This window comes from Chroicocephalus ridibundus, chromosome 2 (assembly GCF_963924245.1).
Source record: "Chroicocephalus ridibundus chromosome 2, bChrRid1.1, whole genome shotgun sequence".
In the NCBI taxonomy this organism is placed as follows: Eukaryota; Metazoa; Chordata; class Aves; order Charadriiformes; family Laridae; genus Chroicocephalus; species Chroicocephalus ridibundus.
In genome coordinates, this window is record NC_086285.1 from 137,022,875 (window position 1) to 137,046,782 (window position 23,908).

The following is a 23,908-nucleotide window of genomic DNA, read 5'->3' on the forward strand; positions in this document are numbered from 1 at the left end:
TTAAATATGAACGCTTTATTAGTTAAATGCCAATATATTATTCTCTGAAAATATTCACACATTTTAAGTCATGTTTGTCTAACATGTTAAACGCGTTATATAAAATAATGGCATATAAGAAATCACAATCTGAAGGTAAGAAATTCTAGCTCCTCCTGCAGCTAACTCTAGAATAACCAAATACGTAAGGCTGGTGCTGCTTCCAGTCAGCTGAACAAACTTACATTCAGGCGTCTCCTTTTTGGCCTTCCATAGGTCTCGCTGTCTTGCCTCTACTTCAGACAGTGCTACATCCCTCAAAAATCAGTGCCCTTCCTAAGGTTTTCAAAAAGTTAATCTTTTCCCTATTTTTCCAAACCTAAGTCAGTTTGCAGATCCATTAGGTACCCACGCTGAAAACATTATAACATTATTGCATCAGCAGAATAGACCCAAGATCAGCTGCTTGTTTGGTGAATTGTTCCTTTTGGTCCTTGATGTGTTTTACATGGATATAAAGACACCAGCTACTTTTCCATGCTGTTTTCTTCACCTGCAGCTTCTAAGGTGGTTTTATAAATTGCAGTAGACATGTAAGTAGATTGCTTTCATATGACGGTATTATAAAGTTACTCGAAAGATCAGAAAATTCAAAGTAGTTTCCAGAGCATGAAGATGGGACACAGTCTTCTGCAGAGCTCTTTGCTTTGAATGCTGGTCTTTTATTTCCACTTCTTGGACTTCAGCAGCTTGGTTTAGCTGTTTCTGTTTATTCCGTCTCCAGGAACAAGGTACAGTAGCTTTCCATCAGTATTCTGGCATAAAGTGTTCATATAAGCGAACAAAGTTACTTGAAGAATGCATATAAAATGCAAAGATACCAAGTAATGCCACTTCGAAAGAAAAGAGCAGGATGCACCTGGAATCACCTGGAAATTATTTTTTCAAATTTATTCCAGCAGGATCGAAGGCTAGATATATTTTCTTTCAGTTCACAAAATTCTTGGTTGCATTTCTTTCTGGACTGTTCACCTGTTTCTGTATCTTCATTATGTGTATTTACCTGCGTGCAAACCTGAAAAGGAATAGTTCGTATTGTTAATTGAGACGTGCTTCTTCTTTTCATATAGACCTATTTTAAAACAATCTGAGTCTTACATCTCAATAAATAATGGAGGTACCTTCCATGGTCATTAAGCCAGAAAGCTGGGCTACTCACAAAACATGCCGTGGCGGTACATGGCCTGCATCACTCTGATGTTCTCACTCTGATGTTCTCACTCTGAGCACAGCCCTGTGGCCACCCCTGCCCACTGGACTGGGACAGTGCGGCTTTTAACGTGGACAGCTGAAACCGGTGTGCATGCAACTGGGAACGTGTACATCCTCTGTCAGTGGTTTAAAATTTATCCTCTGTTGTTGGAAGGACTGGTAAAATGAAGCCAATTAAATTGTGACCCAAACTTCAAAAGGTATGACTACGTGTGTGGTACCTTGAGCCTGGTGGGACAAGACAGACCTGTTCCCTGGGGCTGGTGCTATGGCCTAGCGTTCAGGATCTCACCCAGAGACAAGATGACCGTGGTTCTTGTCCACATTCAATGACTGTTGATGACTTTTACCAAATTACTTTAATTGGTCTTTAAATAAAACCAGGCATCCACAAGGTTAGGCAGGAGTTCCAAGGGTGACACTCTTTGGCTTCTATGACGTAACTGGGTGTCCTGGTTTTGGCTGGGAAAGAATTAATTTTCTTTCTGTGAGAGGAATGCCAATAATACCTATTGTTGTTAGGACACAACACAACAATGTTCCAGGACTTTTTCCAGCTTCCCGTAGAAGTATAGACAGAATGATAGAATGGCCAATGAAATATTCTACGCCATGGATGTCACGCTCAGTATATAAACAGGGGCTGGCTGGGGGGCGGGATCTGCAATCACTGCTCAGGATGATGAGAGTGACCCATGTCATTATTATTCTTGTTATTGTTATTATTATTGTTATTATTACTTTTCTGTTATTTTTTTCTATTAAACTATCCCAACCCACAGAAGTGTCTTTATTCCTCCATTTCCCCTCCTTTTTTCCCCTCTTCCCCCCTACTCCGATTCTTTTTGGAGGGGGAAAAAGGAAGGGGGCAAGCAAACAGATGCGCGGTCCTAGTTGCTGGCTGCAGTTAAACCACAACACTGGGATACCTTTTATGGTAAGGCAAATGTTGGATTCACCACAGGTTGCTAAGCAAAATATAGGTGTCAACATTACTTTGAAGACTTGGTCCTAGATTATAAGAGCTTCTCCATTTCAAGGAGAAAAAGAATGAGTTAAATGCAGCCTTCCATCCAACTATTTAAGCCAGTCATAAAGAATTATATCCTTTGGTGCCTATGGGAAGGCTTTTTGATGTTGATCAATAGTTTTGTGTTCAAAAAATAGCTTTGAACCACGCTTAGAAGAACGGTCTTCCTTTGCTATGGTAGTCAGTAGATCATTGCGCTAGATTTGAGTGACATCAAAGAGCAGATCTTGCCAATGACTAAAAATCCAAATATTTTCCTATCTAACCATTCTTGTTGAGTTTGAGATATTGTGGTTAAAATAAAGATCAAAGGGATTATGGAAAGGAGAGAAACTCCCACTGTTTGTTGAAACAAACCAAATTAAACATTAATCTTAGGGTAGAACCCCGATGAGAAGTAGCAACTATGATTTTATACATTAGAGAAATTAAAGGCCTTCTTCACACAAGTGTGGTCTTTGTCTTTTACTGGAGAATTAACTCAGGTATTTCAGCACTGAACCAGAGTATATATCTTCACTACAGACTTCCACATCATTGTCTTAGTCTTTGCACTGGGCTTGATGTCTATTACAAGTCGTACGCTATACAGAGCAAAATTCATCATGCGTGTAACATGTGCATGATAATTGTACCTTTGAGAGGTTGATACGATAGGCTGCACTGAAGAGCTCTAAGGAATAAGTCACATACTTCCAATAAGCTGTAGACCACCACTACCACTCACCTTTTCTTTTTTAAGTCTTTCACATTTGCACTGTAGAACCTGTAATGTCCCACATGAGACTAATGCTGCTTTCCATCTAAAGTCTCTGCTGATTTTTTGCTTATGAAAGAATCTGAGCATGTTGCACGCCATACTCTGTAGTGATTCTACTTCCTGTAAAGACAGCAAGAAAAATACGTCCTGAGAAGTCTGTGCACCGTTAATTCTTTATAATGTTGGTTTGTCTTTTAAAAAATGCTCCATCATCCACCATTAGTTTCTTTTGCTTTCATAGTGCCAATCTTTTCCAATAAAACACATGACTAATCTGACCTACCCGCCATCTCTTCAAAATATTTAAAGTACCAATTTATAGTAGTAATAATAACAGCGTAAGGATGTTAGGGAGAAATCACAGCTGTAATGAAACCAGCTGATGCAGTTAGGAAAACAGTGAATGATTTTTGGCGTCAGTCCTTTTATCAAGTCATGATAAAATGTGGAGCAACAGCTGACAATTGTGCTTTCTGTCATTTGAGATCTGCCCAAACTATTACACTCAAAGCTTTCAGATTTGAAGTGAAATGCTTAGCTCGTAAGATTTTCTGAAGAAAAATGAAAACAGATGTTGGGAAATGTTTATGTTTACTCCCACTAGCAAAATAAAGTAAGTTTTCTGTATATTTTTGAATAAAAACATAAAAGAATCGTTACAGTAGGAAAAAAAAAGCATTTCTCGGGTATGAGATTGCTTACTATTTTAATTTTTAAAATACCAATTTATTTGACAAGTTGTTTGATTCCAAATTCAAAAAAGGAACAATGCTGAATATCATGATTTGACTATTAAAAGGTAATATTCCTCTCTATCACAGTATGTTATTCAGAGACTGGACTGTACAAAGAGCGCATTTGAGTTTTTATTCTCTAAAGTAAATTCTGAGAAGTTAAATTTTACCTGAGTATCATTGCAGAAAAACACTTTGTTATTTTCATGTTTTTTATTCTTGCAGCACCTGTGACGATACTCTGCAGACATATTTACCTGTAAAATATCATATATGTTTAAACATGGAAGTACTTTTAATCAATTGAGAAGTTTCTCACAAACAGATGGAGATGTCGACACTAAATTGTTCTGTAGCATCTCCTGGGGTGTAGCAGGGTCAGTGTACAATTCGGATCTTTTCCTTGGCAAGCAGGCAAAGAAAATGCCAATCCAGCTACAATTTCTAAAGGTATTCACAAAATCACACAGAATCACAGAATGGTTGAGGTGGGAAGGGGCCTCTGGAGGTCATCTGGTCCTACCCCCTGCTCAAACAGGGCCGCCTAGAACTGGTTGCCCAGGACCATGTCCAGGTGGCTTTTGAATATCTCCAAGGATGGAGACTCCACCTTCTCCCTGGGCAACCTGTGCCAGTGCTTGGTCACCCTCACAGTGGAAAACGCTTTCCTGATGTTCAGAGAGAACCTCCTGTGTTTCAGTGTGCACCCATTGCCCCTTGTCCTGTCACTGGGCACCACTGAAAAGAGCCTGGCTCTATCCTCTTTGCACCCTCCCTTCAGTTATTTATGGACATTGATAAGATTCTCCCTGAGCCTTCTCTTCTCCAGGCTGAACAGTCCCAGCTCTCTCAACCTTCCCTCACAGGAGAGGTGCTCCAGCCCCTTCAGCATCTTGCATCTTCATGGCCCTTTGCTGGACTCTCTCTAATAGCTCCGTATTTCTCTCGTATGGGCGAGCCCAGAACTGGACACAGATATATTCATTTTAAACTTTCACATTCAATCGAATTACTTGGTTCTTTGGCATTTTAAAACATACAGGAATATTTAAAACTTACGCAGACATCAAATACAATATTTGTCAATGTTTGCCTCAATAAATACATGCCCCAGGCATCTAAACAGATTGGAGCACTCACTTTGCACAGGCACTAACAGAAGTCGTCCTAAGCAATACCACTTGCTCACTTTGCATGACCACAATCTTTTACCAACGGTTCATTCTCCGGGTTATTTTCTCTTCTACTCTCATACTTGTCATTGAGATGACAACTGAACCCAACTGAAAAGAATTCCTTCGCTTTCGTCTTCAGCCTATATCCAGCTAACCTAGTACAACCAGCAAGGCTTTAAAAAAGGCAGCTCATGAAAATATTATTGTTGAAAGCCTATGGGTAAGAATTAGAGACTGAGGCAACAAAGGGAACCTTGTGGTTGGTGTCTACTACAGGTCACTTGATCAAGGGGAGCCTACTGATGAAGCCTTCTTACTCCAGCTACAGAAGGCATTGCACTCGCAGGCTCTCGTCCTGCTGAGGGACTTCAGCCACCCTGAATTCTGCTGAAAGCAGCACAGCGAGCTGTAGGCAATCCAAGAGGCTTGTGGAGTGCATTGAGGATAACTTCTTAAGCCATGTAATAGACAGCCCTACCACAGGGGATGAGATACTGAACCTGTTAGTCACCAACACAAGTGAGCTAATTGGTGACATCAAGATTGGAGGCAGCCCGGACTCCAGTGATGACACACTGGTGGAGTCTGCAGTCCTGAGGGACATGGGTCAGGCAAAGAGTAAAGTCAGGACCCTGAATTTTAGGAAAGCTAAATTCCAGTTCTTCAAGCAGTTAGTCCGTAGGAGACCCTGGGAAACTGCCCTCGGGGACAAGGGAAAAGACCAGAGCTGGCAGATCTTTAAGGACACTTTCCACAGAGTGCAAGAGCTCTTGATCCCCAGGTGTAAGAAATCAGGAAAGGAAGGCAAGAGACCAGCATGGCTGGGTCAAGACCTGCTGGTCAAACTAGAGGACAAAAAGGAAATGTACAGGCAGTGGAAGCAGGGACAGGCCTCCGGGGAAGAGTGTAGCGATGCTGCCCGGTTGTGTAGGGACGGGGTAAGGAAAGCCAAGGCGCAACTGGAGCTGAACTTGGCAAGGGACTGAAAGAATAATAAGAAGGGCTTCTACAGTTATGTCAGCCAGAAAAGGAAGGTCAAAGAAAGTGTGCCCTCCCTGATGAGCAAGTCTAGCAAACTAGTAACAACAGCCAAGGAGAAGGCTGAGGTACTCAACAACTTCTTTTTGCCTTTGTCTTCACTGGCAACCTCTCCCCACACCTCTCAAGTGGATGGACCACAAGACAGGGACTAGGGAGCAAAGTCCCTCCCACTGTAAGAGAAGATCAGGTTCGTGACCACTTGAAGAATCTGAACGTACAGAAGTCCATGGGAGCTGACAAGATGCATCCCAAAGTCCTGAGGGAACTGGCTGACATAGTTGCCAGGGCACTATCCATGATATTTGAAAAGTCGTGGCAGTCAAGTGAAGTCCCCAGTGACTGGAAAAAGGGAAACATTGCACCCATTTTTAAGAAGCGTAGAAAGGGGGATTCTGAGAACTACCAGCCTGTCAGCCTCACCTCTGTGCCTGGGAAGATCATGGAACAAATCCTCCTAGAAGCTATGCTAAGGCACATGCAGGACAGGGAGGTGATTCGAGACAGCCAGCATCGCTTCACCGAGGGGAAATTGTGCCTGACCAATCTAGTGGCCTGCTATGATGGAGCAACTACTTCAGTGGACAAGGGAAGAGCTAGGGATGTTGTCTATCTGGACTTCTCTAAGGCCTTTGACACGGTCCCCCACAACATCCTTCTCTTTAAATTGGAGAGATATGGATTTGATGGGTGGACTATTCAGTGGATGAGGAATTGGTTGAATGGTCACATCCAGAGGATAGTGATCAACATCTCAATGTCCAGATGGAGATCAGTGACGAGTGGTGTCCCTCAGGAGTCTGTATTGGGACCAGTACTGTTCAGTATATTTCCTCATCAGTGACATAGACAGTGGGATCAAGTGCACCCTCAACAAGTTTGTGGATGACACCAAGATGAGTGATGTGGTTGACAGGCCTGAGGGACAGGATGCCAGCCAGAAGGACCTGTACAGTCTCGAGAAGTCGGCCCATGTGAACTTCAAGAGGTTCAACAAGGCCAAGTGCAAGGTCCTGCTCCTGGGTCAGGGCAACCCCCAGAATCAATACAGGCTGGGGGATGAAGGGATTGAGAGCAGCCCTGCCAAGAAGGACTTAGGAGTACTGGTGGATGAAAATCTGGACGTGAGCTGACAATGTGCACTCACAGCCAGAAAGCCAACCATATCCTGGGCTGCATCAAAAGAAGCGTGGCCAGCAGGTCAAGGGAGGGGATTCTGCCCCTCTGCTCTGCTCTGGTGAGACCCCACCTGGAGTACTGCGTCCAACTCTGGAGCCCTCAGCGTAGGAAAGACATGGACCTGTTGGAGCAAGTCCAGACGAGGGCCACAAAAATGATCAGAGGGCTGGAGCACTTCTCCTGTGAAGACAGGCTGAGAGAGTTGCAGTTGTTCAGCTCTGGGGAGACCAAATTGTGGCCTTTCAGTACTTAAAAGGGGGCCTACAGGAAAGACGGGGACAAACTTTTTAGCAGAGCCTGTTGCAATAGGACAAAGGGTAATGGCTTTAAACTAAAAGAGGGTAGATTTAGACTAGATATTCAGAAAAAATTATTTACAATGAGGGTGGTGAAACACTGGCATATGCTGCCTGGAGAGGTGATAGCTGCGCCATGCCTGGAAACATTCAAGGTCACATTGGAGGGGGCTCTGAGCAACCTGATCTAGTTGAAGATGTCCCTGCTCATTGCAGAGGGGATGTTGGACTAGATGACCTTTGAAGATCTATTTCAACCCAAACTATTCTATGATTCCATGATCGTGTTAGATGTCCTTACTTAAGCATGCATATGGACACATCAGACAACTTTGGAAAAGCACTGTGTATTGCTTGTATTTAATGCAAATAGATTTTGATTTAACACTGCAACAGATTGGTGGGTTCTTGTTTAGTGACAAACTGTCAGAAAAATCCCATTTTCGTGGAAATGCCTCTGCTAATCCAACCGTGGAAAGTGCTTTCTCCCATGAAAGTGTTCTTGACAGATGAATTTAATTGTTAACAATTCATGATGAAGAGTTGGAAGGTAGGTTTTGGGCATGGATCGGTAAACTGTTATGATACTTTCTTGCAAAGCTGTAATAAATCTGGCTGATAAAGCCATAAAGGAGGAGATTTACAACTGTGAAAGTTAAGTTTTTCTGTGGTGCCATCTAGAAAAGCTGACTCTTTGTTGGCTAAACAAGATATATTAGCAGGTAAAATACAAAGACACTTTTATTGTTGTATGGATTTTGTGCCTCTGTGCATTTGTATTCAATGGACAACATAAAGCTTCAGTCAAGAAGTCTACAATTTGCAGAATAAATTACAGGTTATCTAATGCTTTCTGCTCTTGATAAGAAGATATAAATGGAAGTAGTAATGAAATTACTTCAGAAAAGAGTACTTTTTAATATAATATTCTATCTAGGGCCAAATGGTACATGTGTTGAACTACATGGTGCACAGGCACAAATACCTGCATCACAGTATTTGTACATGCAAATTGGCAGCATCCACAGATTTCAGAGATTTTAAAAAGACTGAATTTTTGCACTCCCTCAAATAAAGCCACCATTCCAGTGTGATTTTAAATTGGTCTTTTACCAAGTATGTCAAAATTAGAGCTTTTTGTTACTATTATTTGCCATCATCTAAAAACAATCAACACTTCTTGAAAGCCGAAGAGCTATTACTTACCAGCTCATCGATGTCGTGGCTTAGTATATTCTCATACTTCACACGGATTTCAGTTGTTTTATTTCCCATCGCACAACTAGAAGAATTCACTGGAGACAGAACAAGGAGCAGTGGCAGAACCCGAAAGATAGATCTAAAAAAGGCTGGATAACAAGAGCAATTAAGTACTTATTAAATGTCATAGAGTGTATGCTGTGTTAACAAATACATTCTGTAATCCGTTTACACAGTTTAAAAGGGACCTTTGTATAACCAAATGACTTGTACCCTGAGGAAAGGATTCAGATCCAGATTAAGACACTATTTGGGTGTCTAAATTCCCTCTTACTCATGGTTTAGCCAGCGTGGTTAAAAGCCTACAGCTATTTTGCTGAGCAGGCACTTGGTGTCTACTTGGGCTGAATTCATCTCCAGGCTTCACTGTGAGCATTGACAGGGTCTCTCCATTGGCCATAATTGGACCATAGCCACCTAGTACATATGTAGACAAGTAAGTGTCTTAGTCAGATAGGTGTAGACATTCAAGTGTCTTAATCTGCAGAAGAATCCCATTGTAATTATCAAATTTTCATATAATAAATTCTACAAATGCCCACGAACATGCCTTTACATCAAAAGTGTGTTTAGACATGTTTTTGGACTGACCAAATGTACAATTCCATACGAGCGGCCATAACATGAGATAAGGCAGCAAATACACCCTTCTCTGCAAGACTTTTGCAATCTTTTGGAGCAAATCTCATTGCCCCTCACTTTGTTTCTTCCTTCAGTGGAACATCTTGATTTGTCCAGATCTTTGGTCTTCTGTCCTTGCATGACATCCAGAAAAAAAGAAGTTTTGTGAGGTTGGACAGAGAGAAAAGACCAGAATATAAAAAGACCCTGAAGGGACTAGCAAGGTAACTGGAGGCTGCAGGTGACTGGCCTGTTGCTGGGAATGAGGGAGACTGGGTACAGGACGTTATCAAGATTAGCAAATTCATAGTTGGACTCCGGCCTACAGCCAGACTGGCTAGGATGATGCTTAAATGGAAGGTTTTGGAAAAACACAAAGCTAGAAATTTAGGTTGGAGGATTAGCAAAGATCACAGCATCTTTCCTGGACCAGTATGAGCTGTTTCTACCCATCTCTGCTACTCAAGTAAGAGCAACAGCAGCATACAAAGTAACTGTGGAGTTGCAGCCAGGAAAGGCAAAAGGGGTGCCCTGACCCCAGCTGCTACTTTCCTTCCTCTCCAACGAGGGTGGGAGCATTGGGTACAGCCTGTCCAGCTCTCATAGATGGGCGTCTCTGGACTTGGGTGTCACTAGTAAATCCCAGCCTCAGAGAGAAATCTTGAATAACTAAGAAGAAAGGAATGAAATAATCTTTACTGAGCCGCCTAACATCTGTGATTCCAGTGCAAAAAAAGAGAACTGCAATGCTTGTTTCCAAATAACAGTGATACAAGCAACATGGATATGCTACGTCAAAAATACGCTTCAAAAGATACAAATAAGATTCTTCTAAATTAAAATCAATACAACTGATTCCATCACTTAAAAGTTGCTTTGTCCAGCAACAAGTGGAGATAATAGATGAAAACTGCAAAGTCAATTCTATTTCTTTATTTTTACTTTCTCTGTATTGTACAGACTGTGAATCTTTTTCAAATGAGTAAATTACAGAATCAAAGCAGATAATTCTGAAAGGGATGCTGCACACTTATGAAGTCCCTTGACCCATCGCAGGATCGCAATGAAACCTTCTCAGCCATTCCTAAATGAGTTCTCCGGAACACGTTAGACGAATGTCATAAAAAGTTTCTGGACCTTTGGCCTGAGAATTGAAAGGATTTTTCTTAAAATGAAGTATTTTCAAAAGAAGTGGAACTGATAGTGCTCCATACGACCAGCCCTCCAAAAGAAAGGGAGCATGTATTACCGGTAGTAGCCCATCTTTTCAGTAAACTCACAAAACCTCCTAAGTCATATCTGGAAAGCCCCAAAAAATTCTCAGAGAAAAGCCGGGAAGAGTTAGCATTCCAGTATTTCCAAACGTAAAAAAGCCCCTCTTGGCTTTTTGGGGGTTTTTTATTTATTTATTTATTTGTTTTGTTTTGTTTTTAATTAAAAACCCCCTTCTGTGCACGCAGCTTGGAAGCGGCACCCCAAGCACGCTGGCGCCTGAGGCGTGCGCTCCCCCCCGGTCCCCACCGGGCTCCTGCCCCGCCCCAAAACTGCCCGGTGTCCCCGCAAACCATCCGCACCTCGGCGGGCGACACCCTCAGCCCCCCGCCCCGGCCGCCCAGCCCCGCTCCGCGGCCCGCAACCCCCGCGGCCAGCCGGGAACAGCCGCTTTTTCTCCTTCTGCCTCGCTGAACCCGTGGCAAAGGTGCGGACGGGCTGCGCCGCGGCTCCGCGGGCGCGGAGACGGGGCGTCCCCGGTGCTGAGCGGCACCTGCGCCGGGCGTGGACGGCGGGGCGGCAGGTGCCCGCGGAGCGGCGCGGAGCGAGGGTCCCCCGCAGCTCCCCCGCCCCTCACACCGTCCCGCCGCCTCCGCCGCTCCCCGGGCCCCGCTTCCCGGCAGCGGGCGGGATGGGAACCGGGCGCTTTTGCTTTCATTCCACGGGGAAAATGAAAAAAAAACCACCACAAACCAAACCAAAACCGAAAAGTAAAACCGGGAATTTCCCCGGCCGTCACCGCCGGTTTAAAAGGGCACCGGGCGGCATCGCGCCGCCGCCGCAGCAGGCGAGGCGGCGGGGCCGGGAGCGCGGAGACAGCGGAGCCGGTGAGGAACCAGCGCGGCCGGGGGTGCGGAGCGGCGCGGAGCGGAGCGAATGGCGGAGCCCAGCCCACCCCAGCGCAGCCCGGGCGCAGGTGGAGCGGGGGCGCCCCGCGCGCCTCTGCCCGCCGCCGCCTGCGGAGGGGCGCGGAGCGGTGCGGTGCGGTACGGTGCGGTGCGGTGCGGTGCGGTGCGCGCTCCTTACCATGGAACATGGTCCGCGGGGAGAGTGGCAGGGAGCTGCGCCGGCGGCTCCGCGGTCATGGTGGCGGCGCCGTCTCGCCCATGGTGCCCGCGGAGCGCCGCGCAAGCCGGGGGCGAAAGGAGCCGGGCGGGGCTCAGCAGCCCCCCGCCGCCCGCCTGCCTTGGGGGGACCCGGCGCGGTCGGAGGCAGCTGCCGGGCGGCCGGGCTTTGCTTTTCCCATGGGGCTTCCGCCGGCGGCAGGTACTTTCACTTTCTGCTCCGCCGGCAGCCGCGGTGCTGCCCGCCGGGCTCCCCGGCCTCAGCGCGGCGAGGCCGGCGCGGGCGGCTGGCCGGGCGCCAGGGGAGGTGGCATCCCCCCGCTCCGCCACCGGGGAGGTCGACAAAGAGTCCCGGGCCGGGTGGAGAGAAGGGGACCGGCGTCGGTCCGGGGCCGGGGCCGGAGGAGGGCGAGAGCGGCGGGATGGGTCCCCGCGGGCGTCCCGCAGCGGCTGTGGCGGGGCCGCGCCGCGCCGGCGGTGGTTACATAGAGCCCCGGTTACACGCCCAGTGCCGGGTGCGCGGCCAGGGAGGGAAGGATGGACCTTGGCAGTGCGCGTGGAAAGAGCCGCTCATCCGCGGGGAGGAAATCCTTAAAAAGAAAAAAAAAAAAAGAGGGTGAAAAAAACCCAACAACCGTGTTGTGGAGTCGCTCTTTTGGAGGAGGGAGACTTGGTTTCCGAGCTGCTCCCGCAGTGCCCTGTCCCTCGCTCAGCTGTGACCCTGGCTGGGTCGCGGGAGGCGGGACTGCCCCGAGGGCTCCGTCTCAGGTCGAGGGTTACCCCAGGCTGCCGGCAGCGGGACAACAGCGCAAGGTGGATGATTTTCTGTAGGCTTCCCCCCCATCCCCCCCTCAGATCTTGAGAAATCTGAGAGGATTAAGAAGAGACGGTGAATGGCTTATGAAGGTGTTTTAGCGTAGAAGAAACTCAAGTTCTAAAAGACGGAGCTATAGCCAGGTGTGTTTTTTCTAGGTAAATTCAGAATGCAAAAACTGATGCTTTGGTGCAGGTGAAAAGGCTTGGAATGAAATAGTGTATGAAATGTCTTTGCAGCATCCCCTTCACATCTCCCGCCTGACACACTTTTTGAGTCCCACACCACTTTTCCTGCTCTGCATGAGCACAGAGAGCTGATTCTATAACCCCTCTCCCTTCTCATAAGGGTGCTTATCCAAGGGGGAAATAGATAGTGGAGTGTGAATATCAAGGAGCAAATACATGGAGCTGGCTAAGGTGTAGATGCTCAGGATGATTTCCTCCCGTTCTCTTGTACTGGAATCGTGCCATTTCATTCACGTACGAGGAGGTACTTAGCCCTCTTTACTTGTCTCTGGGCTATGCTCTGCTTTGGATTGTGTGTACATTTCTCATGACTTTTTCTCTGGGAAAAATTTAATCAATCCTTCTTCAGAAGTATGCTCACAAGATTCAGGAGTGAGGGTGCTTTCCACCCCTTCAGCTCGCCGCGGGTTGACTTTAGTAATAATTTCACATCACTACCGTACTGTTTGTGCATTGTGCAAGGGACACAGTGATCGATATCAACACAGCTCCATACAGAGAGCAAGCACCGGTCCTTGCTTGTTCCATTAATGTGTGCCAGCCTGGGTGCGATGGATGGCTCAGATCTTGAATTTGGACATGGATTTTGCCTCACTAATAGCTACACGATCTAGTTCTTAAAATGTGTCTTAAGTTGTTCTCCTTTTTTTAATTTATTGTCTTCTTTTCCCTCTTCTGCCAAATATTGTCTGAAAACATCCCTCAGTGAATGTTTGAATTTGCTGGTGTGGGCTGGTCAGAAAATGCCACAGAACTCTTTTTACTGGGGGGGGAATAGTACCTGGTGTAATGCAAGCAAATTTATGACTGTCTGTTTCCGGGGTCTGGCACGTAGAGACCATCACTTTCAAAACTCAAATGTTTTGAAAAAGCTGTACTATAAAGCTCCAGTCATGCAAAACCTTATCCACAAGATCAACTTTTCTTCTAGGCAAGTAGTTCTTCCAATTTCATATGATAGTACATGTGTGCTCACAAAATGAGGTACTTTGTGTAGATGCTAGTAAATTGTCAGGGTGTAAAATATAAAGAAAAGCTTCCTTAGCTGCTGGTTAACTGCTGGTTATGCTAGTTTTCTGGCTGAAACATCAGAGAGACTGATAAATGCTTCAACTTGACTTTTTTAAAAATAGTGTGATTGATGGAACAAGTCAGCGTAGAAGCTTTACGCATTAAGGGGAACACAACTCTGAAAGGTGACGCTGGAGTGTTAATAGGAGTTTTGCTCTTTTCTTTGGCAGTGGCAGGGTCTTCTCTTCTGTTTTTTAAGCAGATGAAGAGTCTGTCTGTTGAACGTACGCGGAACTTTTTCTTTAGTCAAAGTGACGAATAGATTGTGTGACCCTACTGTGACCCTAATCGTGTATTTAGATGACAATCAATCCCGGTTATGTGACCTAACCCTGGACTGTGGCATACACTTACGATATAGATGTTATTTGATGTATCTGTGTGTGGAAGATGCTTAAATATTCAAGCGGTGACTGTAACTTTTACATGCTTTTTAAAATATTTCAAATCGTTATGTGCACTTCGTTTTCAAAGTATTTTTAGTGATTTAGCAATGATTTTTTTTTGAAAAAATTACTGCAGAAAGATCAAATCCAAGTCTTCAGAAGATTGTCTGTTCAGCAGACGCAATTGCCAATTTTTTAAAGAAAGAACAGACACCATCCAGTTGAAACAGTAAAAGAAAAAAATTAAGATTGATTATACGAATATCATCTTAATAGCCCATTTCAGTCAAGAACTCATGAAAGGAGTCTTGAAGGACTGGTATAAAAGTTTATCCCATCTGAGACTTACCCAGTCTAAATGACGGACACCAGTTTGCCCATGGTGCGAAACGCAGTTGCTGCGGAGCTGTAAATGGAGCGCTCTCTCTCTGGAGCTGGTTTAAGCTACGGCTTCACTGTGGCTGTGGGTAAAACCTTTGGGGAACGAATAAAACTGAAATATTTCTGTAGAATTTCTCATGTGTTAGCTGTCCCACTTCTTTTTAATACCTTGACAATTTATAGGGCTGCCTGTTTTAATAAGAGATGCATTAGCTTTACTATGTAAATAATTTGTTTAAGTAAAATTACAAATAAGTTACTTCTGAAAAGATGCAGTCTAATGCAGGGCATCAGTGCAAATGTGTGCAGTTTTCTCTTTCACCCAGCTTTCAAAAATAACTTTTAAAAATGTAAAAGGAGTGCTGCAAATTGCGTAGCTAACAACCGAAAGGCACCAGTAATTTTATTTCTTCATGGATGAGCATATTCCGTGATTCTGTCCATTTTCCGAGGATAGTTTCTCTGAACAAGTTTCAATTTAAAGATCCAATTGTCTCCTGACCTGGTCAAATTTATTATTAGAAAAGCAGCTATTTTGGCATTACATATTAACCTCCTCGGGAATACCAGTATTCCTGCGTAGCGACGTGATTGCAAAGCACATGATTTCTTGTTAAGATTCAGTTCTCGAAAGCCTAAGTGCTTCTGAGAATGTTGCTGTCCTTCTGCAGCTGTTGCTTGTCAGCTTGACAAGATCTTTTGCTGGTGACTTTAGGTTTGACTTTAGGCTGCGGGCAAACTCACAGTACCATTAGTGAATGATTGTGTTATTGGATAAAAATAGTTGAAAAGTTATACTTTTATTTATTTTATTTTATTTTATTTTATTTTATTTTATTTTATTTTATTTTATTTTATTTTATTTTATTTTATTTTATTTTATCTTATTTTGGAGTAAAATACTTCACTGAGATTCAGAGTTAAGTTTATTGTGCGCCCAAAGCTCCCATTGATACTCAGGTCTGGGAAGTTCTAATCTTCTCTCGTATTTAAGCAAAACCGAAGGACCTAATTTTGTCATCGCACCAGAACGCCCATTTTGCTGAATTACTGTTGCTACTTTTTCTGTGCAAATCATTTCTCCTGTGTGCTGAAAAAAACATGAACTAACTGATACACTTTTTTTTAGTGCACAATTATATCTTACATTCACTCAAATGTAATGTTTACGTCTCTGTTTTTTTTTTGGGGGGGGGAATTCAAGGCAATTTTCCCAATGGAGGTTAGGAAAGAAAAAAAAATATTTCTGGAAAACTATTAAGATACGAATTGTGGAAGCGTGGGAAGCTCACAGGAAATTTTTATTATCAAGCTGTTGGAAAGCTTATTCCTTTAATAGAAAGTGGCAATTATTTTATCTTCCTGTCTTGCACTACAGGAAGATGCTAATAAAGATTTTATCAAGAACAACATGCCAAATAAAAGGATTTTGATAAACCACCACTGGGAAGGGAGAGTTTCCTAAGAGCAGCACTACCCACATTGAGGAGGTGGTGTGGTGTAAGGCAGTAGTAGTGGGAGTCAGGCTTCTCACTCCTGGCTGCCGGGGGTACTACCCACATTCCCAGCTGTGAATCCATCCCAGAGCCCGGTGCGTAAGTCAGGATTTGCCCATGCCGGTACGATGGCCTGAGGGCTGGTACCTCACTGGGCTCCCAACCTGTGGGTCAGCAGAAAGAAACAGCCCTTGCCACCACCTTCTGGGTTCTCACCGCCCCTCCTGTTAAAGCTCTCCTCCTTGCTGTTGAATTACTGTAATTGAGGTTTGATTGCAGGTAGAAAGTGGGGTGCTAGTGCGGTTCACCAAGGTAGTTTCACCATTTGTCGGTGCCCAGGGTGTGCCCGCGATCCAGCCCTTACAGTGCCTGGGGCTCACATCAGCCGCTGATGTCAACTCCATGGCAATGAGGGGCTCTGGTGGGGTTGTCGTCTTCAGCGGGTGGAGGTTTTTGAGCCGGTTGTTGTCTGTTTTGGTGCCTCGGACGAGGCTCTTGAATGTGGCAGAAATTAATATTTCATCCAGGACAAATTATGAAAATCCTGCTTCTGCTTCAGTGAGACACAGAATGAAGAAGGGGCTGGGGGAGATAAGTTTCTGTTCATGGATTTTCTCTTGCTTTTCCCACTTTAAAAAGTGCAGTTTCAGGGGCCGGGGGGTGGGAGGTTTCGTAGCAGCAGAGGTTTCGTCTTTGCAGATATTCTCCCATGTTAAAGTTATGAAAAATTTCGTTGCATTTCAAGGTCTTGGAGGTTCATTTGGTTTTGGTGTTGTGCTTTTAAAAGTTTTTTTCCAAAATTATAATCAATTGTAGTTTATGATTTGTGTGAACTTACGTGTCTTTTAGTGGTGGCTCTTTTTTACAATGTTACATATACAAATACAAAAGGGCATTTATTGAACTTTTCCTTTTTTATTCTCTCCTCTCCTCTCCTCTCCTCTCCTCTCCTCTCCTCTCCTCTCCTCTCCTCTCCTCTCCTCTCCTCTCCTCTCCTCTCCTCTCCTCTCCTCTCCTCTCCTCTCCTCTCCTCTCCTCTCCTCTCCTCTCCTCTCCTCTCCTCTCCTCTCCTCTCCTCTCCTCTCCTCTCCTCTCCTCTCCTCTCCTCTCCTCTCCTCTCCTCCTCTTCATTGTCCATTATTTATCTTGATAAAATGTGGCTGGTGAGTAATACCCATGGCAAACTGTCCCTAAAATATTACTTTCTTTCTTTTCCTCTTTTTTTTTTTTTTTTTTTTTTTTTTGAGAACTGTGAGTCTTCCTCTCAATTTCAGAAGCAGGCAGAGGGTCACCCTGGAAAGTGACAACAACTTCAGTGGAGCCACAGTGCCAGGGAGTAAAATTAAATATCTGCAATTTTGTACAACCAGAGTCTACCCAAGGAATACGTTTCAGGTCTTAAATCTTGGAAATATGTTTCAGGGTGCTAATGGTTATTTTCTTTTTGCTTTGGATGTATATTAATAATGTATGTATCCCATTACAACTATTCTGACGAAGGATTTAGGTGTGTTACTAAATTAATTGAAAGACTTTTTTTTTTCCATCATAGGGATTTTTATTTTTTTTTGTAAAATCCCTTCTCTGAATAAATGGTTATTTTAGGAAAGGATATTCTGTGCCTTTAATACATAAAAAAAAGCTGACTAGTTTCTCCAAGTGTGAAAACAAACTTTAATGTGAAGACTTATGTGAACTTCAGGGATTTTTCTTTTGCTAACCATGCCTTCCCAGTCTTGACAACTTTTACTTGACTTATTTAGTCGACCAACATGTTTAAATCCAAGCACTTAAAAAATCTTAGGAAACGCACTCTTTACTATCAAGGAGCTGCTTTTATTGCATGGTAATAAAATAGCTTGAAGAGGAAGTCTGTTTTTAAAACTAATTTTTAAAAAAATCAATTGATACAAAGAAATTGGTTAAAACAGAGATCACTTAATATAAACATGAACTTTGTGGAGCTAATCTTGCAAGCATGTGCCTGCATAGCCCTGGTTTCTGCATGCCTAGATTACATGCTAATTTTTAAGCAAAAGATTAGTTTGAAGATTTGAAGCTCAGCTGAAAATAGAGCATCTCCACTTCGAAGCTTTGACGTCTTTCTGACATTTATTTTGCAGCGGTCTGGAGTTACCTTAAAATAATTGCAGACACGTCTCTGTCTTTGAAGATCCCCATTACAAATGTGCCTTTCTCTTCTTGTTTGCTGCGAGCGTAAGATCCATGTGTGGTTAGAGTGGGAGGGGGCAGTTATGAAGGAAGCAAAATTACAATCAAAATATAGTGTGCCGATGCAATTTATTCAATAAACGTCACTAGGCAAATCAGAAGAGCTGGTGCAAGCTGAGACTTGAATTATTTTTTTTTTTTTAACAGAGCAAGTGCACTTAAATATTACATAAAAATCTAGCAAATGTATTTCATAAGCACAGTGCTCAGGTACTGTGTATTCTGTTTTAAAGGCCTGACTTTGAAGCAGTGAATGGATACATGTGTGCTTGTTCCGTGGCATTTGAGACTTCAACTTTTCTTTGATCTGTGTTCTCTCCTTCAGCAGAGGTAACAACATTGTCTCTCAAGAGTGGCAAGTGACCTGAAATGAAAATGTATGAAGAGCTATAAATGGTTTTAACATACAAAAATGTATCAAATAATGGTGTAAACTCTATGAGGAAGAAATGAGTGAGCTATCAATAGTAGCTTTTTTTGTTTTAAATGACATCCAGAAATTGTTCTCAAAATATTCAAGTCACATTTTTAAAATGATGGTGAAAGACAAAGCTAAACATGGTTGCCCAGACTCTCTTTCCCCCACACCGCAATTACTACCATCTAAAATTAATTGGTCTTTAATAAGCTGTTGTGATTTCAGAAACGTGTTCTAGAATGCCCTACATTGCATTGAAGATTTGAGTCCCTTTCAAGGTAGATGCCTATAAAAAAGCATTTCAGTTTGAAGGAACAACAGCAATAGCAGAAGCAGCTAATGAATGTTAGTAAATCGATAGTAAAGATTTCTCAAGTCAGCAGTTTTTAGCCCCTTTCTCTCTAGAGGTGTTGAAGAAATATACTGTACACCTCTCATTTCTTTTCCCTGGCTTATTTGTTTGATTTCTGGGCCATACAGTTTTGGAAGGAAGAATAACTTGCTAGTAATTCACAGGCCGTTTCACAGGCAGACTTGCATTTTGCCACCTCTTTTATTTGATGTGTTTTTATATGGGTCCTGAGAAGCTGTGGCATTTTCCGTGTGTCACACCCAGTGTTGTCTGTTATCTTGTCTGACGCAGATGATAAAATGTAGTGCCTTTTTCTGTGTATGGTTAAGATTAGGGCATGGCTGTGAGCAAGGCAGCTAAAGATGTGTCTAGGTAAGACTGTGTGACTGGGACATTTAAGGAGATGAATGGGGGTTGCAGTAGGGAGCCATGGGTCTCCTTGGGAGTGCCAGTCCATTACTGGCAACCTGGTCTCCCGAATTAGGAGTGGTTTTATAAGGTGGTGGAACTGCCACGTTTTCTTGCATGAAGGCAGAGTCTTGCAGACATCATGGCATCATATACACTGTCTTCATTTGCTTCTGAGGAACACCCTAGAAAGGAATCCCTGTGCCATAGCATTCTCACATTTCTGTTAAGATACCTTAAGGCACTTCTGGTACTGCTGGTGCACCCATACACAGAGTACTCCTGGACAAAACATGAGTCTCAAATCCACGTGGCATCCTTCTTGCACTTATCCTGCCCTAACTCAATATTCCTAGTCCTCTGCTCATAAGGATCTTGTTTGAATGTAAACATTACCCAGTGGTGCTCATAACACAGCTTGTGAGCCTGTGCAAAAAGTCTTCCCAAATGCTTATTGGTGTATGTACTAGCAGGTCAAAAGCTTACACATTTTCTTCCGTGGGTTTGGAGTGGGATATTCAGGAGCCGTATGACCAGCTTCCACTACCCACAGATCCTGGGGCACAAGCTAAAACTGCTGTTTCGTCCATTTCCCTGGCATTTAAACCTCTCCTCTTCACTGGAAACAGCCTGTAGGCTATAATCAGAGCTCACCGTTACTCAGTTTCACAAGTGGAAGACATGGGTTTATGTGTTTTTAGGAAAAGAGGTTCTAGGGAAGTGAGTCTCTAGGAGGCAAGATACAAATAAAGTACCAAATGTTCTAATTATGTTAAAAGAAAAAACATATTTACTGTTGTATAAACCAGGACACCTTGGCTCTTAGTAGTTGTAGATGGTAAACAGAGAATGCACCCATAAAAAGTAGGACTCAAGGTCTCAGTGTGGTATGGAGAACTCCTTTGGCTCCATGGCAGCAGTGACCATGACGGCCTCTTCTGCTGCCTCACCAAAGCTGAGCAAAACAGCAGAAATAAACCTGTGCTATGTGAGCAGGTTGCAAAATTGTTAAAAAGCCAAGTCTGTCTCACGAGCAGTATTTTAGTTGATACAGCGGTGCATATGTAACTGCAAAGCTAACATTATAAAGAGTTTGGAGTGAAATATCAGGAGTATTTTTCTTTGAAACTGGTCTGCATGAAGAACAACGTGAAGATATAATGGTGTGTGAGCACCACTGTCATCACCACCAGTTAGACTCTATTTCCCAAGGACTGATCTTTCTTGGGCTAGGTTCTAGATGCACTTCAGCATGGATATTAGTGTTCATATAAGTTACCAACAGTTGGGAAGTATGGGAAGTGCTAGCAATTACCAGTTTTTTCCGTTTTGCTCATTGAAAGATTATAAGCCTCTTCCTCTTCTGTCCTTCCTGTTCACACTGGCTGGAGTGTGTGCATAGCACAAGGCTGCGTTCCTCGTGTAACAAGTGTCCTCTATTCATCTAGAAGCCACCTGAGGAAGTATCTTGAAATAATCTGAAACCAGGTGCTGGAATCAGGCTTAAGTTGCTGGAAACCTGCCTCTCATTGAGTCTGTAAAAAGATATCTCCTTAGTCATTGGCCTGCAAAGAAGCCCTCCGTTGTCAGTACTTTTGGTAGGCAAATTACCGGGGAGCCCTCCAAGGAAACCCACATCCTACAGTGACCTACCAAGCTTGTCTAAATCCCAGATGGGGATCTGCTACCCAGGCAGTCAAGAAATTGCTGTTGTCAGAACAAGACAGGGCAGGCCCGTTAGGGAGGGGGAACAGGAGGTCATCCTTCTGGTCCCTGCCCAGGAGGTGTTTCCAACAGGAGCTTTGGAAAGTGATCAAGGCTTTTTCCCTGAGGTACATCTGCAGAGAATCAAATGGGATGCCTTCTTCCATCCCTTGGCTCTCTGAATTCAGTGGGATCCCTGCCTCCCAGGTCTTTCTGGTGCCAATTAAATCTATTCTTCCCCCTTTTCTAGAAGCATTTCAAAAAGCTTCCAGTTCCAGAAAAGTAAGAAGTTCTCAGGATTGTCAAGGTCAGAGTCCCTGCTACTAAGCCCTGGAGCATTCCTTGGATGAGTGCCGTAGGATGAACCAGAGGGAGTACGCAAAGGCAGGACAAGGACAGCCCAGATGGTAAACAGACTTATTAATTACTCAGAGATTCCATCCCTCCTGTTTCAGCCCTGCACCCAGGGTGTGCACTGGGGATTCACGCCCTGGTGCGCCAGCGTGAGAGCGCTGAGAAGTAACCGGCTCCACATGGATGATAAGGTGGTTGGTGTTCACAGGGAGCTGGGGTGTGACAACCTTCCCTTCCCAGGTTGTCTGCATGATCTATGGGCACAGGGGAGTAGACGGCTACAGCATTTTGCTTTTCACTCCAGAAACACTTTGTGAGAATATTTTGAGGTTATCTTGCCTCACCACAGGCAGGAATTGAAGATCATAAATATGGCAGATCGATAATTCTTTTTAAATAGTGTTTAAAAAAAATAACAAGAAGGCGAAGTAGGCATGACTTTTCCCACACAACACTAATTGTGAAAATGTTGGAGATCCTCTGAATAAACTCAAGGGCTAGCCTGTTTCTTTTCCCCTAGCCAGCTCTCTTAGCTGTCCCTAAGAAGCCTGCCTGGTGTAAACTCCTGCAGAGGTAGCCTGAGACATAGGCGAGAACCTGTCTATCGTGGCAGGAGATGGGCTGATGGCTGAGTGGGACAGAGGTGGGGGGTCCATTCATGACTTGCCCTTGCTGAGAACCCCAGGGGTAAGAGCCAGGATGAAGCTCTGCTCATGTCCTGGGCTACGTGTGCCTGTCAGGGGCTTAGCCGCTGCTCAGGGCCTTTTAACTCTTATGGTGTATTGGCATCACTGCGCTCGGAGCAAACAAGGAATGTAGTTGTTTAGGAATAAAATGGCAAAACCCTGCATACGTGTGCAGGGCTAGCTGGCACCGTGGGTGTCAGCCGCAGCCAGCTCCCGTGTCGGTTTTTTCTTGTTAAATTACATCATCACATTTGACAAGTCCTGTTTGAACAGAGGCACCAGACAAAAGGGAGGAGGAGGAGGGGAAGAAGTGGGTAGGCTGGGAATCACCCTCATCTTTCACCCAGGCAGCTCTCTGGATGTTGCTCTGGAGGTGAGACAGGTTTTGGTTGTGCCATATGTGAAATGACTGTCACATGTGAAATGACTGCCACGTGCTGCATGTCAATCCAACAGAGTTAGCAGCAAAACAAAATGGTAAGACAGGTGTGAGGTGTACCTGAAGAAGCGGGCAGGCTGGAAAGGGGTTGCTAGCATGTATGACATGAGAAGGTGCAGCTTTTGCTGCATTATGGACCACGTGGAGATTTCCGGGTCAAGGCTATAAGCTAGACAGTCTGCGAAAGCTAAAAGTGCAGCCAGGAATGCAGGATACTTTGGCCCCAAGAGAATGAAATTGCTTGTATGATGCCTTGCTCACTAGGGGAGATCTGGCTGCTGCTGCTCCCCACAGTGTTCATGCTTTTCAAAATTAAATTCTCCATTTCTTACAATTTGGAAGTACTCCTGGAAGTGAGGACTGGGATTCACATATAGCTTTTATTTTTCAATGTATCCGTAAGAAGTGCTGAAGAGATGGAAGACTACACAAATTTACACAATACAGGTATGGGAAAAGTGAATAAAGCATGCTTCACTAAGAAAGACATCTCTAGCTCCTATTATTACCAGGATAACTCGCAAATCATCCTTCACTAAAAATATCTTCACAAAAAAAAAAGGTTGAAGGTCTTTGTTTCCCTTCCAAGGCTATTGGGAGGGAAGGAAATAGGCTAGAGTAGAGTTTTTAAGCTAGAGAAAGCCCCTACGATGATTGTAATGCTTAGTATTAATTATATGTAAAATTGATGATCCAACAACTTGGCTGCTGCTTTAGTCTTGCATCCCTTTACTTTTAAACTGAAGAAAGGCATGTCTGTTCCCAGCCTGACGATATTATTGATAGATTAATTTAGGAAAAGTTAAGTAAAAACAGGCTGGTTAACTTTAGAAAGGAGGACAAATATTGAAGAAAAATACTTGTTAAGACGCGTGTAACTCGTTCAGTCTAGCTGCCCACATCGGGAGAAGATTTGGCACGGCTCACACAAAGCAGTTTTAATGTTCCAGTTAAAACGTGATGTGATCTGTCAGCTGTAGCAAATGTTTGTGCTGGCTTTTGCAGGTTATCTGTCAGTGTTTGCTGGCTCTGCCTGGGAGTGCAAATGTTAAAGGGTGCCCTTCCGTGGCTGTTCGAGGATGCTTGCAGTGGGATGGGAAAGAAGGACCTCTGCTCCAGAGCCACATGGAAAGCACATGGCAAAGGCTTGTGGAAAGATGTTCATTGCTTCACATAGGTAGGGCCAAAATAAAAGGTGTTGCGTATGATGGAAACATTTGCATGCTGTTTCTCATGTAC

At 44.0% G+C, this 23,908-nt stretch overlaps 1 protein-coding gene and 1 long non-coding RNA gene across 3 annotated transcripts in view; one reads left to right on the forward strand and one right to left on the reverse strand.

Moving 5' to 3' along the window:
* IL7 (interleukin 7) lies at window positions 1–11,762 on the reverse strand. The gene is made up of 5 exons (XM_063327093.1): window positions 11,643–11,762; window positions 8,670–8,812; window positions 3,946–4,032; window positions 3,009–3,161; window positions 1–1,054 (listed from the first exon to the last, which is right to left on the reverse strand). The coding sequence occupies exons 1-5, from the start codon at window positions 11,650–11,652 to the stop codon at window positions 905–907; spliced, it is 543 nt and encodes a 180-aa protein (XP_063183163.1). The 5' UTR covers window positions 11,653–11,762; the 3' UTR covers window positions 1–904.
* LOC134512070 (uncharacterized) overlaps window positions 11,342–23,908 on the forward strand; it is a 22,764-nt gene continuing 10,197 nt past the window's right edge. Inside the window, exons 1-2 of one of the 2 annotated variants that reach the window (XR_010070033.1) lie at window positions 11,342–11,443; window positions 23,675–23,846. This is a non-coding gene — a long non-coding RNA (uncharacterized LOC134512070). Of the gene's footprint in view, window positions 11,444–21,466; window positions 21,598–23,674; window positions 23,847–23,908 lie in introns of those variants that run through there. The other variant, XR_010070034.1, reaches the window with a different exon arrangement.

Coding starts and splice junctions, on each gene's coding strand:
- IL7 (XM_063327093.1), bottom strand. Junction 4,033..8,669: donor GCCACGACATCGATGAGCTG/GTAAGTAATAGC, acceptor GATATTTTACAG/GTAAATATGTCTGCAGAGTA. Junction 3,162..3,945: donor TTTTCTGCAATGATACTCAG/GTAAAATTTAAC, acceptor CTGTCTTTACAG/GAAGTAGAATCACTACAGAG.